This window comes from Melopsittacus undulatus, chromosome 1 (genome assembly GCF_012275295.1).
Source record: "Melopsittacus undulatus isolate bMelUnd1 chromosome 1, bMelUnd1.mat.Z, whole genome shotgun sequence".
NCBI lineage: Eukaryota > Metazoa > Chordata > Aves > Psittaciformes > Psittaculidae > Melopsittacus > Melopsittacus undulatus.
The window spans coordinates 115102412-115119153 of NC_047527.1; the positions used below are offsets into that span (position 1 = coordinate 115102412).

The following is a 16742-nucleotide window of genomic DNA, read 5'->3' on the forward strand; positions in this document are numbered from 1 at the left end:
TCCATTTGTGCTCAGGTGGCCTGAAGACTGAATGGGGAAGTAAAAAACAAAGGCATTTCAGAAAGGTCCGTTTAAACTGATTTAGGGTCCTTTTCCCCACAAATCAACCATATTCTTGTGAACTTTTAGTACAATAGTCTCTCCACAAATTAGCATTTTACAAAGCTCTGAAAACTTCTATAATGCTTTCAAAGGCGTTAATCAATACTTTCTGAATTCAAAGGCCATATGGTAACATCCAGCCATTTGTAGGGCAAAGCTCTGCAATGGGAAGTTCAGTCCTAAACTGAAGTCAGCTGCAGCACTGTCCAATGAGGAGCATTTCTAAGCATTTCTAAGATCCACACCAGACCAGCATCTGTTGATGTTACATGTAGTAGCTGTACTTGTGCAGGTACCTGTTGCATTGCCAACTCCTATGGTCTTATGGTAACTTCTACACAATTGCAAACTTCAGGTCTTGGAGTTCCTGCAGTGATCTCTTCAAACACCTTTTCACTCCAGTATTCAAACCAACAGTATTTGGCCAAAATCAATGCATGGAAGTAAAAAAATTAGTTTGAGTTTTCCAGTTCAAGGAATTGGAAGACAAAGTACCTTGGCCTCTGAGTAATAGCCAGTTTTATGCACTAAAAAATGAGTTGCATTCTTTTAGACTTGCACAATTAATTCTTTGCTCCTAGCATCTTCTGGCATTAACCTTGAGATTCATAAATGACTCAGCAGTGTGAACTTTTACAGCCAAACATCAGTGAGAACACAGTAAAACAACACAACTCTTCAAACATAGCAGAATCTTTTGTCCTCATTTCATCCCAAAACTTAACAGTTCCCAAATTTCTGCGGTCATTCAAATTGTGTTTAAAGTTGGTACCAGACCCCTCAGAAGGTTTGGTCCTTGCCTAAACTGTTACTGTGGCTCTCATGTAGGAATTTAGGGTGCAGGCAGATATTGGTGTACTTGAAAACCCTGAGACCACCTAACTGGACAGGTGCTCATTAACGTCTTTATGGGAATACTTGCTCTGCTCTTTTGGAAATTTTCTTAGGAAGCCAGGTCTCCTGTAATGGAAGAACTATATTCCTGCTGGGTAAACTAATGTCTTATTACAGAACAGCTTTGCCATTAGTTTCATTCTGGATACTCTAAAATTAACATTAAACCCTGGGATTTTCCAATTAAAAAACTGCCTGATAGAAGTGCATATACAAGAGAAATCTAAACTTAAGAGTCTAAAATGTAAGTTAGTTCTAACTTACACTGTAATAGCTTCCTACACAGCACTCTACTGAATAAAACTGGCTCACTTTCCTTAATGAAAACAATTAAATTATAGGACTGGATTTTTCTCAGTGTTTACAATTTTAAATTTAATAAAATGGCTTTTCCCCCATCTGATTTGTTTAGTTAATATCCTCACTATGCTCTGTTGAATAATTACATCCTCAAGTAAGAGGCTCCTGTTATCTTTCATTGCACGTTAGGTTTTTTTTTAGCTAAGATGCTTGCTGATCTCTCATCTTCATAGATTCTCATACCTGAAAGCACCTTTTATTCTATCAACAGAATATTGTTGTAATTTTTAAGTTCTAGGATGAAAAAAGAATCCACCAAACAATAAGAAAGGATCTTATTGTGATCTAGAAGATGCTGAGTTGTGTTTTACAAAGCAATAGCACACAGCAAGGTACACTAGCAACGCATCAATACCACTTGGCTCCTCTGTCAGAATTCACTTGTGTATGCTGACAACCTAGGCATTAATGCTTTAATCACTCAAAATGTGAGTATACAGCCAAACACAGCACCACTTTTAAATTACTGTGCTTATAAAACAACTAACTTAATAGCATCATTTTCATGGAGAGCTGACAACGTACTTACCTTTAGTCACTATAAATATTTTCAAGTGCAAGCCATAAGAAAGAGCAATTTGTTTCCAAGTTTCCTATCCAGCATGAGGAAACAGATCATCCAAAACTGCCCAGCCAGGTCTATACCCATCTCAGTACTGTTAATTACTGCCCTAAACACTTGCTTTGTTATTGATAACCAAATTCATTACAAAACGTAAAATACCTAGAAAGAAAACCAGAAAAACCATGGGCCTTTCCCACTAAGTGGCACGTGTTCTCTGTTATCCTATCCTTTACCTTGGTTTGAATACAGTCTATTTGATTACAAACTCTCCAATTTTGATTTACATTTGCTCGTGGAACTTTTACTTACATGGTAATAAGCATGTCTGTATACCTTACATCTGTGATGTAGAACCCATCACACATTTTCCCAGTACAAGTGAGCTTTTTTGGGGAAAAGTTCTTAGCACTGGTCTCCATAAGAAGGAGAGCAAATCTGGCAAACAGCATCATGTTGCAGAACACATCCTCATTGTCATCTCTCCTGAAGAGGCTATATGAGGGGCCCTTCCTGTGAAGATTAGATAGTGCCTCAACATTCAGGACCATCAGATCTGAAATGTCAGCTAATGGCATTTTGACAAAGACAAGATAAAGCAATTCTTTGTGAGAAAGGGGAATAGATAAAAACAACACTGTTCTGAAGGACTGCTGAAAAAGTACTCAATTTGGAATCTACATTGTAAACATTTTTAGATGCTTTGACAACTCATCATTCCAATAGGTAATCTTTACCTTTCAGTCAGAGCACAGTATCTTGGGTCAATTCTCACAAGATCAGTGTTAGCAGTGGTTTACTTTATACAGGTAGGGAGAACAAAGAGAAAAAGACAAAGTTTAATAAGCCTGAAGCCTGCTGTTCTGAACTGGACTTTTTCCTTACAATGCCTGCCCAGAGTGTTTTGAGGTGAATGTGCAAGCTGCTTTAAAATAGCTGTGCTGTTTCTTTAAAAACCTGTTTTCTTCTGCATGAAGACTGTCACTATGAGGCTCCACACTTCACGTATCTATCCTGAACAAGATTTACTTAGTTCATATCTGTAGCTTTTCCTCTCCAAAGCCAAACTGGCAGTCTCAGGCAAGCATCCAAAATCTAGTAGTTATTTTCTTTCTTATGGTCTATTTTCAGGAAGAGAGAGATGTGACCAGTACAGTGGTGCTCCCCATAAGGCTCTCAGGCTGCTACAGCATACCAGTGCATTGCTTCTTCTCTCAACAAGACACAATGGAGAAAATAAGTAAGACTAATTCTGTAACTGAAATGTAGCAGGATATTTAAGAAAGCACAAAGAAAATTGTTAGAGGCTGACTGGGCATCTTGATTTTCATTACAGAAGCAAGCTTAATTTGAATTAAGCTTTTTACTGTCTAATAATTTAACAATTGAGGAAGATTCATGAAGGAAAAAAGGTTTCTTCTGCTATTCTTCTATTTTTGTTCAGCTGTGCCAAGAGTTTTCATACATATGAGTAGAACAGGTTCAAAATAGAAATGGTGGCAGATTTGGCAAGCCAGATGCTGCCATTTCTGCATTTTCACCTCTCTCAGAAGAGGCAGATGCCTTCCCACCTGAAGCCACACATCCTGCACCAGCCTTTGCTCTATACTCTAGAAACCAGGAGTTTTACAGCAACCACATTAGCTCCTGTTGTCTTGAAATTCATGACTGAGTAGTAACATTTTAAAGCTTTACAAAAGTTTTGGGTTTTTTTTCCACACACATTGTGCTGTTAATGACAAAAACTTCACAAATATGAGTGGCTGAAGCAAAACGGAAAACGGTTCTAAAGGAAAAAGCTCTCAAAATGGGTTAGACTAAAAATTGTACAGGACTGTTGTTAAATTATCTGGGTTTGGAAGACTCACAGCCAATTTGGTTTAGAAAGACATCAAAGGCAATAAGGCATTTACTGTGTTTCAAAATCACTCATCTGAAAGAATAACAGGACCAAAGGTACATATGATGAAATGATCCAGCACTTCTATGATTTCATTGACTATATTTTAAGTCAAAGAGGAGTATTAGACCACACCACTCCAAACAAAACACCTCTGCCTGGATCCCAGCAGCACGTGAATGGCTACTAAAGGCCTTCCAGAAAGGTATCTGGTCTGCATTTGAAAACCAGAGAGAGAAGATACTGGACCATTTGGATTTTATTTTCATGGTTAACAGGGCAAGTATCACCACTCTACAATGCATTTGCATTCATTGTCATCAGGGCAATATAACACATACAAATGCCCAATTATTATACCGTCAGCCACTCAGCCTCCTCAACGGTCCTGTATCAGACAGCAGAAGGGATTTCATACAGATAAAGAGGAAGGCCCAGGTCCAAGGGAGAGTGCAGCAGCCTTCTTCCCTGCATGCATAAGCATTTACATACTTGTACAGTACTCAAGTGTCTGCTGGTTTCAAAAACCACTTCAATCCAATACATTCCAGCATATTTACTAGAGGCACTACATGAGCTGGTAAGAGAACAAAAATAATAGGAAAAGAGTAACAGAACAGAAATACAGCTAGAAAGGAAAGCTGAAACTCCAAAGAATTTCACTAAATAGTCACTTTATAGAGGAGAAAAAAACAAAAAGCAGACTTACAGCACAAAGAGGTGCACACAAATAGCTTCATTTACATCTGCATACTTCCCCATACCAAGAATACAATATAAAACTAAGGGTAGGCAAAGCTTTATTTCTTTAAAATAAGACTGCAGAATCAAGAGCACAAATTTATACAGTTTCTGGGATTGCTGGTTTTGGGGTTTGATTTTTATTGGTTCACCTCCTCCCCCCCACCAACAAAAAAAGTGTAACATGGATTTGGTGGGGGGAAAGGTAAGAGGGAAATAGTCCAATTGTCCCAATTATGACACTGTATCAAAAGGCAAAAATAATGATGGGTAAAATCTAAGACGGCCAAACAGCCCCAGGGTCCCACTGCACGAGGTGCTAGACAGAGTCAGATTTCACCTCCACTCAAAGACATCTCCAGTGAAAGAAAACATTAAAAACATATCACTACAGTGGTGGCTATTAATACAAAGCTGCTTCTTGAGAGGTAAAATATGACCACTGTGAAGTCTGCAGTCATTCCAAAACATTAAGGGAAATGTCACTAGTAAGGTAAGTGGTTACTTCATTTCAGGGAATAAAAGGGTTCTCCTTTCCAAAAGAGGAAGCAGAAACTAAAGACATTTTTTCTAACCTGCACAGAGGTGCTCCAGAAAACAGAATGAATGCCTGCCAGAAACCAGTCTGACCTCAACAATTTGGACCACATCCACAGAGCTATACTTCAAGTGAGTATGTTGCTTGTACCGGTGGTTAAATTGAACAAGATCAATAGTACCTGAGAAGGTGATGAAGGGAGAATGATCCAATGAATGGTGTGCTGATTAGCCTTTGTTATGAGAGGGATGAACATACCCCATTTGCTTTCATTCTCCAAGATCTAAAATGCCTCATTACAGAGAATACTCCAAAAAGCTGGTCATAGAACAAAGCACAACAGGGGCTCAGAGGGCCAGCACAACAGGTCAGCAGCTCCACACATCTTTGCAGAGATCACAGATTACTGCTTCTGTTCTTCTGGATCAAACAAGGATTGAAATCATATTAGTGAGAACTGTCTGCAAGGTCCAAACTGAAACACCAGTTCCTAATGGAAAGCTATTGATTACTATGAAACCACACAGCTATGGAACATCTGAATGGATAGCTATAAATATACTGACACATGCATCTCAAAATTATTCATTACTTAATCAAGGCAAGAAATAATATGGGGGGAAAAATACCCAAGGACTGTTCTTTGTAACTGTGTTTATATCTTTGGAGGTAACAAATGGAATGGAATAAGAGCACAGAGTCAAATGTTTGATGTTTGCAATTGACAACTGAGACCCTACTTCACTGTAAATAAGAGTTAATGTTAACAGTGCTATGTAAGTCTTACTAAGAAGGTAAGTATTTAGCTGTTGTACAGAACTTTTCCTTTTCAAGCCCTCCTCTTCTCCTGATAGGACACTGAAGCTTGTAGCTCTAGCTTAAAGGGAGCCTTCTGTAACCGTAGCATCTCACTGACATACATGGTGCTTTACACTTGTAACAAAATATACTGTTATAATGTATTATTTTGTTGAGCCATGTTAGAAAGCAGCTAGAATAATCCATTGATGCATAATTAAAATCAACTCTCAATCACCTATGGAAAGGAAGCATAACTGAGACACACTAAATCTATAAAACAATTCTTTAAGTGTCTGAGTAATCTTTCATTAAAATTGCTTTTTAGAACTACGCAGCGTATGTAGCAGTAAAGCAATCCCTTAGTAAGCAATAATTATTATGGAGTCCTATCTTGCAAGAAAACTCAACTTTAAACTTCATTCCATTATCAAGAAAAAGTTTTTTTCACAAAAATACTCTAGAAGAGTCATATTGGGATGATTGGAGCACTTTATTTAGACGTTCATGTTAAACAAGCTTCCTATTAGTTATCCATATAAAAAAATCTGTATAATTGAAATACCAAGAAATGCCTCCTTCAGCTATTGTAATGCAGTATTCACTTTTAAGGGCTCTGGAACAATATGAGTATGAATTTGAGCCAGGTTTAGAGATGATAATTTTACTTCTGTATACCAGTTGTAATATGGGGGTAACAGTCTTTATGTTATTGCACAATATATGGGACTACTTGCATATCTTCCAAGATAAGTATATCAATTCTTTAGTGTGAGGTGTCCCTGCCCATGGCAGGGGGATGGAAACAGATTATCATAAGGTCCTTTCCAACCCTAACCATTCTATGATTCTATAGAATGGACCAGAATCTTTGATACTGAAATGCAGTATATTTACCTAATTGTGCTTAATGCTACTAGGGACATTCTTCAGACATTGCACAGTCCTCTGAATGTAGTGATAACAAACGAAAGTCCTGACGGAAGCTGCACTCTATTTATGCCTAGATCTCATATAACGACTGCTACTTCACATCTGAGAAAGGTAACTCACAGCCATCCTGCCAAAAGAGAACGGTGGTTCACAGTGCCCAGGCTCCTTGCTGCAAGGTTTTCTGTGGCTTCCAACAGACCCTGATCTTCTTTTTCTTGCCCCAGCCTGCCAGTTTCTCAGTCTCTCCCCACAGAAGATCTTTTTCCTTATGCCCATTCCCCTCTCTGTGACTTCCCCTTTGCTCCCATCAGGTATCTTTTGCCAACGTTCCCCCCCAGATAACTCAGCTTCTGGGCTTCACCTCTTTACTTCCCAAACACAGTGGGGTGAACCACCAGTTCAGCTAATTGGTGTTGCCTAACAGGATGCTCTGTCCAGCAGAGAAATATATGAAAGCTGTAGCAACAGACCTGAAAACTGGTAACTGATGCAATGCTATCATTGCCTGTCAGCTGCAAGAGAAACTAAATATCTCCCTGCTATTTTCATTCTTTCAAACAGCATCATTCAGCCAATCATCTACTGTTTTTCACTTCTTAACTCTGAGATGGAAAACAGTAGCAGATAGAAGTGACCTGGATTAATTTAAATGCTCAAATTAACACTGCTAACTAGGATGCAAGGAATTGTTGGAAATATTTTCTTTGAGGAAAACACCGATAACCAAAATTAGCTCCTGCAAAACAGAAGCATTTAAAATTTTTTGTCTAAAAAGGCAAAGATGCTGTAGCTAAGCAACCTCACTCTTCCCTAAACTGAAAGTTGGTTTTCATAGCACCTTGTTTATCACTGAAAGCTCTGACAAACCACCACCCTGTTTTATGTAATTTTATGCAATGTCTGGGGGAGTGACAGATTAGATCTGGTATACTGTCAAAGGGACTTTTCCCATGAATACAGATGATGGCAAAGTTATTTTTAAAATAGCATCCAAAACGTTCTTTTGTCTACTGGATGTTCTTCAAATACACTGAGTTGTGCAAGCAGCCATCAGTCAGAGAAGAGATATGCCTTTCTGCTTTTGGAGCCAAGAAGCACTGGCTACATTTTCTTTATCTGTGTACTGAAATAAGTTGCTCCCCTTTCAGGTTCAGAATGCTACTTCAGCACAGGATTTGATATAGCATTTAGTGTCTGTATTCTGCCACTAAAGATCTTGGTTTTTTTCTAAGAGAAAATGTATTGTGATGTATGCTCTCTACCCTGGTTTGGGTACTTCTCTTGCCCTACCTTGGATATAATCTGTAGCTCTAAGGACGATGATTATCTACAAGTTAGAAGTTAATTGTATTGTGTAAATCCCATTCACTCAGTTTAAATCAAATAGCTTTCTTTTAACTTTTTTCTCATTCTGACTGCATTTTTCCTAATGGACAGGACAGAAAATAAATACAAGTAATAAGCAAAACCAGTAATACTGGATATGACCCACTGGGTTATGACTTGGAATGCTTATCTCTTCTCAGGCTTCCCCTCCCAGAGTATGTGAATTAACAGCCTTTTCAGTTTGACAAAGGTATTGGAAAGCATGTGTCCAGCCCCTGCCTTCCCCTTTTTTGGTAGTCTGTCTGTAACACTACATACAGTACAATAAAATATGATGGTCCCAAATGTTTTGCTAAGCAGAAAAAGAACAGATTTTGGCTGTACTGCTCATCTGTTTTCTTTTCTCAATTGGTTTTGTGTTTGTGCAGAGTACATACACACTCACAGTAAGCCTATGCATCTTCCTACACAGATATACACACACTATATACAGAGAGCAATGCGGCTTTTCTGTTTACTCTGCCTCTATAATTCCCTCTAGATATTTTTGCATACTGTCATTTGTGGAATACTGTTGAAACCCAAAGGGATGTCAGCTAAACCTGCCTCGCATTGCAAGCTGTTGGCAGCCTTCTTAAGGATGGGGAAACAGTGTGCAGTCTGCTGCCATTTTTCACGGACTGATGCTGTTGGTTGGAAGCATTTGATTCAATGGGCTTCAGACTCTCCTCAGCCTTGATTTTATTGTTGGTGTCTCAACAAGGCCTCCAAAGTTGTTACTAAAGTGCCAGCAGCTGCTGCCAGCATGTATGAGGAAGGAATCTAATATATAAAAAAAAAGAATATTAGAAGGTTCTAAAGAGGGCAAAACCACACATTTTCTTACCCCACAACCAGCCTTGCCTGTACAATGAAATTAATTTGGACTTGTTATAGGGTAACCATATTTTTTCAATGTGCTAATTTTTAAGTTATCTGCATCATTTTGTTCTCTACCCAATTCATTTTAATTATCTCTAACTCTGCAGATATTACCCACCTCATCTATGGCAGACCCACTGAATCCATATCTTTTGCCCATGTATCTTTTCAGGGAAACTGCTGACTATTTGGGTGTCAAAGTGGAGAGGGCAGGAAGGAGAACGCAATTTTGTGCTTCACTAGGTGAAGAAAAGATGCCCTGGCCATCAACCTCTTTTTTGGCTAATACAGTTTAAGGGGGGGGGGGGGGGGGGGGGGGCGGACATTTTTGGCTAATACAGTTTAAGGGGGGGACAGATCAGAACTGAAAGAGTTCAGCCACTGTTACAGCATGGCTTTCCTGTGTAAAGTCTCACCTAACTTCCTGCCTAATTGGACTAGGCAGGGCACTCTCGTTCTCCCAGTTCATTTAGGCTGCTGTGAAATCAGGGATATATGGTCCTGTGCACAAAACAGAACAAATCTGGGAAAAAAAAATTACTGTATTAGGAATTTAGGTCATTAACTTAAAAATGGGGAATCTAAAGTTCCCACTGCTTGCACCTAAATCTAAGGATACACAAAATCTAAGGAAAGAAAGAATATGTCTAAGCATTTTGTGCCTGAGCCTCATATTCTTTAATTCCTCAATCACACACTATTTTTCTGTCAAGCAAGGACTCGCACTACAACTATTCCATCTCATAATCAGATTACTCTTGATGACAATCCAAAACCAAATCCCCATGTCACAGTTTGCATCATCTCCTAGTGATTCTGTGCTCCAGCACATGGAAGTGATACAGTACTTTCAACAACCACCTCTTTATTTCCTAACAGAGGTTAGGTCCCACCCATTCCTTCTTTTTTTTCTGTCTAGCACACTTAGACCACTGGTTTATCATGTATTTACATCCACTGTAACATACCTCCATCTCCCTCCTTTCTACTATGTTTGTTTAGGAGATAAAACACTTCAAGACAGCACAGAAAGCAGGAAAATGTCTTGCCATGTGCCTAGATTTTAGCCACTATAAAATTAACTGAAACGTAAGACAAAGCAAAGAAGCATTTTAGTAACCCGTAAGTTGTTTTTCTCCCTCTTGTCCATTCTCTAAGTCACTCCTTTCTCCTTCATCATTTGCTATATTTTCATAATGTTAGGGAAGAAGGGAGTTGACTACCTGAAATATGGAGCTTTATGCCTTAGATTTAATGACGCTGGTTGTCCAGCCATGTAGTATGGCCTGTGCAGTAAACAGACTCAGCACCAAATCAGAAGTTCCCTACGGCAAAGGCTTACAAGTCACTGGAAAGGCTATGCTGCACTAAACACTAAAGTCACCTAAAAAACTAAAGAGAGGAAGGAGGATCTAACTTAAGCAGAACTGGAAATCCAGAGATCTCCATCCTTTTCCTTAACCTGCTGGAGAGAGACTTTGTAATCTGGAACACAGCTTTCCAATGTGAGCAGGTATTTTTGTATCTGCCTCGGAGAAGATAAAAGAGAGAGTGGGGAATATAATTTCATTAGCATTTATAAGGGAAACTGTGGAAAGCATTGTCATACAACTCCATAATTTACCCTTATTCTACAGGGTAAATTCCAATGAAATCACATGTGAAAAGCAGCATATGGATCTTGCTTGTAAAGAAGTACCCATCAGTCTGAGCTCTCTTAAAATGGTGACCATAAGGTAAAGAGAGGAAAAGCTTCTCTACAGATTGTTTGCAGCAAGTCCCCATCCATACAGTCACTGTAATTAAGCAAGGAGTCTCATCCTTTTCAGGTGCAATAAACAAAGGCACTCCCTGCTTGCAACTTTCATTAGGAGGAGATTTGTATTACCTATATATCCTCTTAGCCATGAAAGCATTGGTGATTTAACACTCTAATAAAGTGCCACAGAGAAGGAAGAACAGCTGGTAGGTTTTTGCTCTACATAAAAGTTGAAAAGCCATTCATGAAGTGACATTCATTTCCTTACCTATGTTAACACCTTAAGGTGTGAACATGAGCCACTTGTATTCACAGCATCACTCATTGAAGAACTTCTGCGCTAGGATGTGTTTTAATTCCTTTTTGCATAACAGGAACTCTTAAGAACTACAGCATCACAGTAAGCTTATTTAAACAAATACAGGCAACTGGCCATTAATACAATAAATACAATAAAACATCTTTCGTAATGTCAGCAAACATCATACTTCCTATTGCTTCACAAAACAGCACTGCTTGAGCACAGCCAGCTTTACAACACCACACCCCAGAATACCAACGTGAAAAATTGATCTGTAATTTGAATTCAGAATTTAAAAAAAAAAAAAACCCACACACCACCACATTTTCAGATATATTTAAAATTTATCTTGGATCAAGACTACTCAATTCCTCATTCCAAATTTATTCTAAGGAGAATAAAAAAAAAGAGAAGGTTTATGAAATTTTCAAGTTTTTCTTGCACAAAAATGCAAGTAGGTGAATGCATCAAAACCAACTCTTTTCCTAAATTTAGATTTGCCTTTGATAAACTGGCACAGAAGTGCATGAGGTACCTTCTCTCACAGAAAATAAATGGGTGTCTTTGAAAACAACATCATATGCCAGAATAAAAAGAAAAACCATTGAGTGCATTTTGGTTTAAAGTTACATTGAACAAGTATGACTAGCCAGGCTGAATGATCTATGATATGCTGACAGACAGAGCCAGACACAGGCCTTCAAAAGAAAGGGGAAGCAGGAAGGAGCTGAACAGAAACATTTAGTCAGCTCAGTCAAAATGTTGGCATTCCTATTAAGAACTAACTACAGTATCCAAATCTGCCTGTTATTCTGTATCATTCTACCAAAAGCCCATGTATTTCTGAATAATTATTTGAGTTCTGAATAAGTATTTGAGATACTTTTACTGTATTTCACAAGGCAGTCCAGTCAAAAGTGACACTGACATTAAAAGCCTATTTTGATTTTGACTGCGAAATAACTGCTTGACTTGCAAGCAGAGCTTCATCAATCATTCCACTGGTAATATTATTTTTCTTCATGACCATTATTCTGCACAATAACTTTGCTTCTGTTTTATCAGGAATATCAATGCCAATACTCCTGAAATGCAGGCACTCCTGAAACTCATGCATACCATAATGCATTGCACAGAAAGATCTTTTCAGTCTGCAAACCACAGTTAAAGTCCATAAAACAGATAGCATTTATACTACAGAAAACTATTCATGCTAGAGAGACTTGTTCTTGAAGTGTAGCTCAGTCCCTTAGGGACAGACATACCTCAGAATTGTTGAGATGACACCTGTGCGTCCCCGAGAACCACCCCTCACTCGAACACTGGTCAATGTCCACCTTCTGCAGATTGATGTCCACTTTGACAACACCTCTGAAAACACAGAAAAACAGCCTTGAACACAGGAACTACAGAAACAGGTTTAAATTTTATGATGCTGTAAGCTGAAAAGTGGAACTACCCTTTTCTTCAAAATACAGAATTTCATATAATGGTTTGGGTTGGAAGGGACCTTAAAGATCATATAGTTCCAACCCCCTGACATTGGCAGGGACACCTTCCACTAGACCAGGCTGCTCAAAGCCCCATCCAGCCTGGCCTTGAACACTGCCAGGGATGGGCAGCAACAACTTCTCTAGGCAACCTGTGCCTTTGTCTCACCACCTTCACAGTAAAGAACTTCATAATATCTTAACCTAAATCTCCCCTCTTTCAGTTTAAAGCTGTTCCCACTTGTTCGATTCCTACATGCCCTTGTAAAAAAAGGATCCTCTCCAGCTTTCTTGCAGGGCCCCTTTAGGTCCTGGAAGGCTGCTCTAGGGTCTCCCCTGAGAACTGGTATAACTCCCAATACACCATCAGAAGGTCAGCACAAGTCAGGAGTACGCCACTGATGTCTGTGAAAGTCTTCAAAGAAAAAATAATGTTTCCTAACACACAAGCCCTAAAGTACTGTTTGAACCGTGTTAGTTCTGCGCCAAGAACATTCAAGTTTTCATTGTTTCTCTCAAATCTGTTTGAATGAAAAGCTAACAATCTGATTTCAAAGCCAACGCTCTTTTATAAACATCTCAGAAATCACAAGAAAAAAAAAAGCTGTAAGACTGCAGCTGTATATTTTTAAAAAGCCTTCAAAATTTTCTTTATTCTAAAATAACCTCCACAATTACTTTGTATGTAGAATATTTATAGCATCATCTTGTGAGAACACACATTTGTGACTGCTTCACTGCTGTCTGGCTTAGCAGAAACGTCACTATGCAGCTTCTGGTAGATCATCACATGGAGTCACTCCTAATTTCTTAAGTCTAGGTTACCATTCATTTTAAGTCAACCATTTCAGCTACTCCAGACAAAAGTTGCTATTTCCAGTCTAGACTTCCACAACTACAAACACCATTATCTCTCTTTTCACACTGTGGACTACCAAAGGCATGACCCAACCTCTATCTCAAGAATACCTCATTCACCTCAAACCATATTGTGTCTTTTAATTAAAGCTCAGTGTATGCAGAACAATTACAATGATGGAACTACAGAGCCATATAACTGAGAGAAACCACTTGTGAACAACACCAGAACAGGAATAGGAGTGAGCTTGATCAAAACCCAGGACATTATTGCTCCCTTGTGCCTGGCCTCACCACAACCAAGAGCAAAGTGTCCATAACAGCTATATTTAGGCATTCATTTTCAGACATGCTGTACAGTCATTGGAAAAAAAAAACCCACAAGTACATCATTTAAGTGATCTGAAGAAGAATGCATTAGGAAGTTATGTAGGATTGCCAGGAGGAAGTTACACGGTATAGGTGCACTTCATGCCCATCCATCTCCTGCCTAGAATCTAAGTCATCTTATGCTGGGCATACTTAGAAACTATGTGAAATATTGAAGTGCTGGCTCTAGCAAGTTCAGTTTGAAATAGCACACATCATGCTTCTTAGAATATCCAGAAATATTTTTAGTTAACAGCTTTGTGCCTTTCCACTCCTGTTTTGAACAGCAGCTTCTCCAGGGACTGCCAAAACCACACCTCCCCCCAATGAAGTGGTTTTTGGGTTTCAGTTGGTTTGGTTTTGTTTGGTGGTTTTTTGATTTTTTTTTTTCAGTGGCGGGGAAGTGTTTGGTTTTTACCCCCTTGATGGTTGCAGATTACCAATGACTCCAGGAGAAAAATCTGCCATAATACGCAAGCTTATCTTAATCTGATAACTGGCTATCTGTCTCAGATGTGCTTAGAAACAGAAGCAACCAATTCCTCATCTGGTCACATGCAGACCCCACCAGATAGGGTTTCTAATTCTCTGGACTTTCTGAGCATAAATATTATTGTGGGAGCTGAGACAAGACCTGTTCTGCAAGTGAATCATAGAATGCTTAGGGTCAGAGGAGAATAGTCTCACTGTGGCTGTGTACAGGCACAAAGCAGGTAGTAGGACCAGGACCAACAGTACTCCTTGCTCTCCTAGATCATGTTATACACAAAGCAACTTGCCAAGGCGGTCTCAAGCATCATTCTGACTGCACTAAATAAATCAGTTTATACAGGAGGAAAAAGTGATGATTCATCCTGATTAGGACTGCAATAGACTTTCAAGCACCTTAAGGAAATGGGACTTTATTTTCTTTACAAGGAAAGCTTTTCCCTTGTGTACATTTTATTTTTAACTGGTAGGACAGGAAACTCCGTTTTCTCTCTACAAACATTTCTGCCAAGAGAGGTACAGGCTGCAAATCAAGGGTAAACTAATCACTGCTAGGAGAGGAAAAACACCTTAAGACTCTGTTGCGTGGTATCAACAGCAGGCCCTGTAGGAGCACAGTGTTCATACAAAGGGATATAAAAATTTCCAAAAGAAAACTTACCTAGAGGTCACTTGTAAGAGAGAGAACAGATACAAGCCAGAGGAATTAAGGACAGCACACGCACTGAGCAGGCACTTAAGTATGGTCTTGTATCAGCCATGCTGCAGTCTGAAGAATTAATTAGTGGCACATTCTAGTGGGCAAGAGGCAGAAAGAATAATATCCTAGTGCCTAGAGCCACATACTGGGAAGAAAGGAAAGGTACTTCCAGATTTTTCACATCAGAACTGATTAGATAGCTTGTATCTTTTGAAAACTCTTTGATATGACTATTTTGTTCAAAACATAAGTGGAAATCAGATTTATATAGCAGCTGTCACCTCTTGTGATCATCCTGTCCACCCAACCACCTGCCCAATGCAGGCTCAGTTCAGTTGGATTTTTTTTTAATACCTCCAACAATGGAAGCTTCACCACCTGTGGGAAACCTGATCTAGTGTCTGACCACCCTCAGAGTGTCAAAATAAGTTTTCTGATGTCTAAATGCAATATCTTGTATTTCTTTCTGTACTTTCACCAACTGCCCCTTAAAAGTGACTGGCTCCATCTCCTTTACACTCTTCTCTCAGGTTATTTACATATATGTAAGATCCCCCAGAGCCTTTTCTTCTCCAGGCTGAACAGTCCCAGCCCACTCAGCCCTTCTTGCCTGTCAGGTGCTCCAATCTTTAACCATCCTTGTCACCCTGCAGTAGGCTAGCTCCAGTACATCCATGTCTCTGGGACTGAGGGGCCCAGAAGTGGACACAGAACACCTGAGAGCACCCAACACCCCCACCACCCCCCCATCAGGCTGGACAAAGAGGAAGGATCCCCTCCCTCAACCCATCGGCAATGCTCTTCCTCTCACAGCCCAGGAGACCAGTCTTCTTTGATGCAAACACACGCTGGTGATACGTGCCAAACTGGTGTCCACCAGGACCACAAAACGAAAATGTTAAACATAACCAGCTCCAGTATCAACCCCTGGGTTATATCAATAGTAACTGGCCTCCAGCTGGACTCCAATCATCTATATACATAAGGCTACTGGGTTAAACACTATTTCCCCTTCATAAACTGTTGATAAACTCCCAATCACATCCTTCATGTGTTTCAAAATGGTTTTCAGGAAGGTTTGTTCAATTGCCTTCGTAGGGACTCAAGCGAGGCTGATCCGCCTTGAAGTTCTTGGAAGACATGAAGTACCTTGGCCTTTTCTACATCCTCTGTCAAAGTCCACTGCACCATTCAGCAGCTGACCCACATTCTCCCTAGTTCCAGTTTTGCTGCTTCTTGCTGCCCTTCATATTCCTCACCACATTCAGCCCCATAGGGGCTTTGGTTTCCCCAACCACACCCTGACATTGAATCACAGAAACAGAATCATTTAGGTTGGCAAACACCTTTAAGATCACAGAATCCAAGCATTAACCCAGCACTGCCAAATCCACCATTAAACCATGTCCCTAAGCACCACATCTACACCTCTTCTAAATACTTCAGTGATAGTGACATGACCACTTCCCTGAGCACCCTGTTGCCATATTCAACAACCCTTTTGGTGAAGTTCTCTTAATATCTGACCTAAACCTCCACTGGTGCAACTTGAGGCCATTTCCTATCATCCTATTGCTTATAACCCAGGTGAAGAGACCAACACCCACCTCACTACAACGTCATTTCAGATAGTTGTAGATAGTAATAAGGTCTCCCATCAGCCTCATTTTCTCCAGGCTGAGTTCCCTCAGCCGTTCCTCA

The 16742-nt window shown here is 39.6% G+C and overlaps 1 protein-coding gene across 1 annotated transcript in view; it reads right to left on the reverse strand.

Moving 5' to 3' along the window:
- The window catches only part of GPR158 (G protein-coupled receptor 158), a 185979-nt gene that overhangs the window by 158203 nt on the left and 11034 nt on the right, over positions 1-16742 (reverse strand). Inside the window, exon 2 of the mRNA XM_034067256.1 lies at positions 12401-12506. Coding sequence (XP_033923147.1) covers positions 12401-12506 — 106 coding nt within the window. The remainder of the gene's footprint in view (positions 1-12400; positions 12507-16742) is intronic.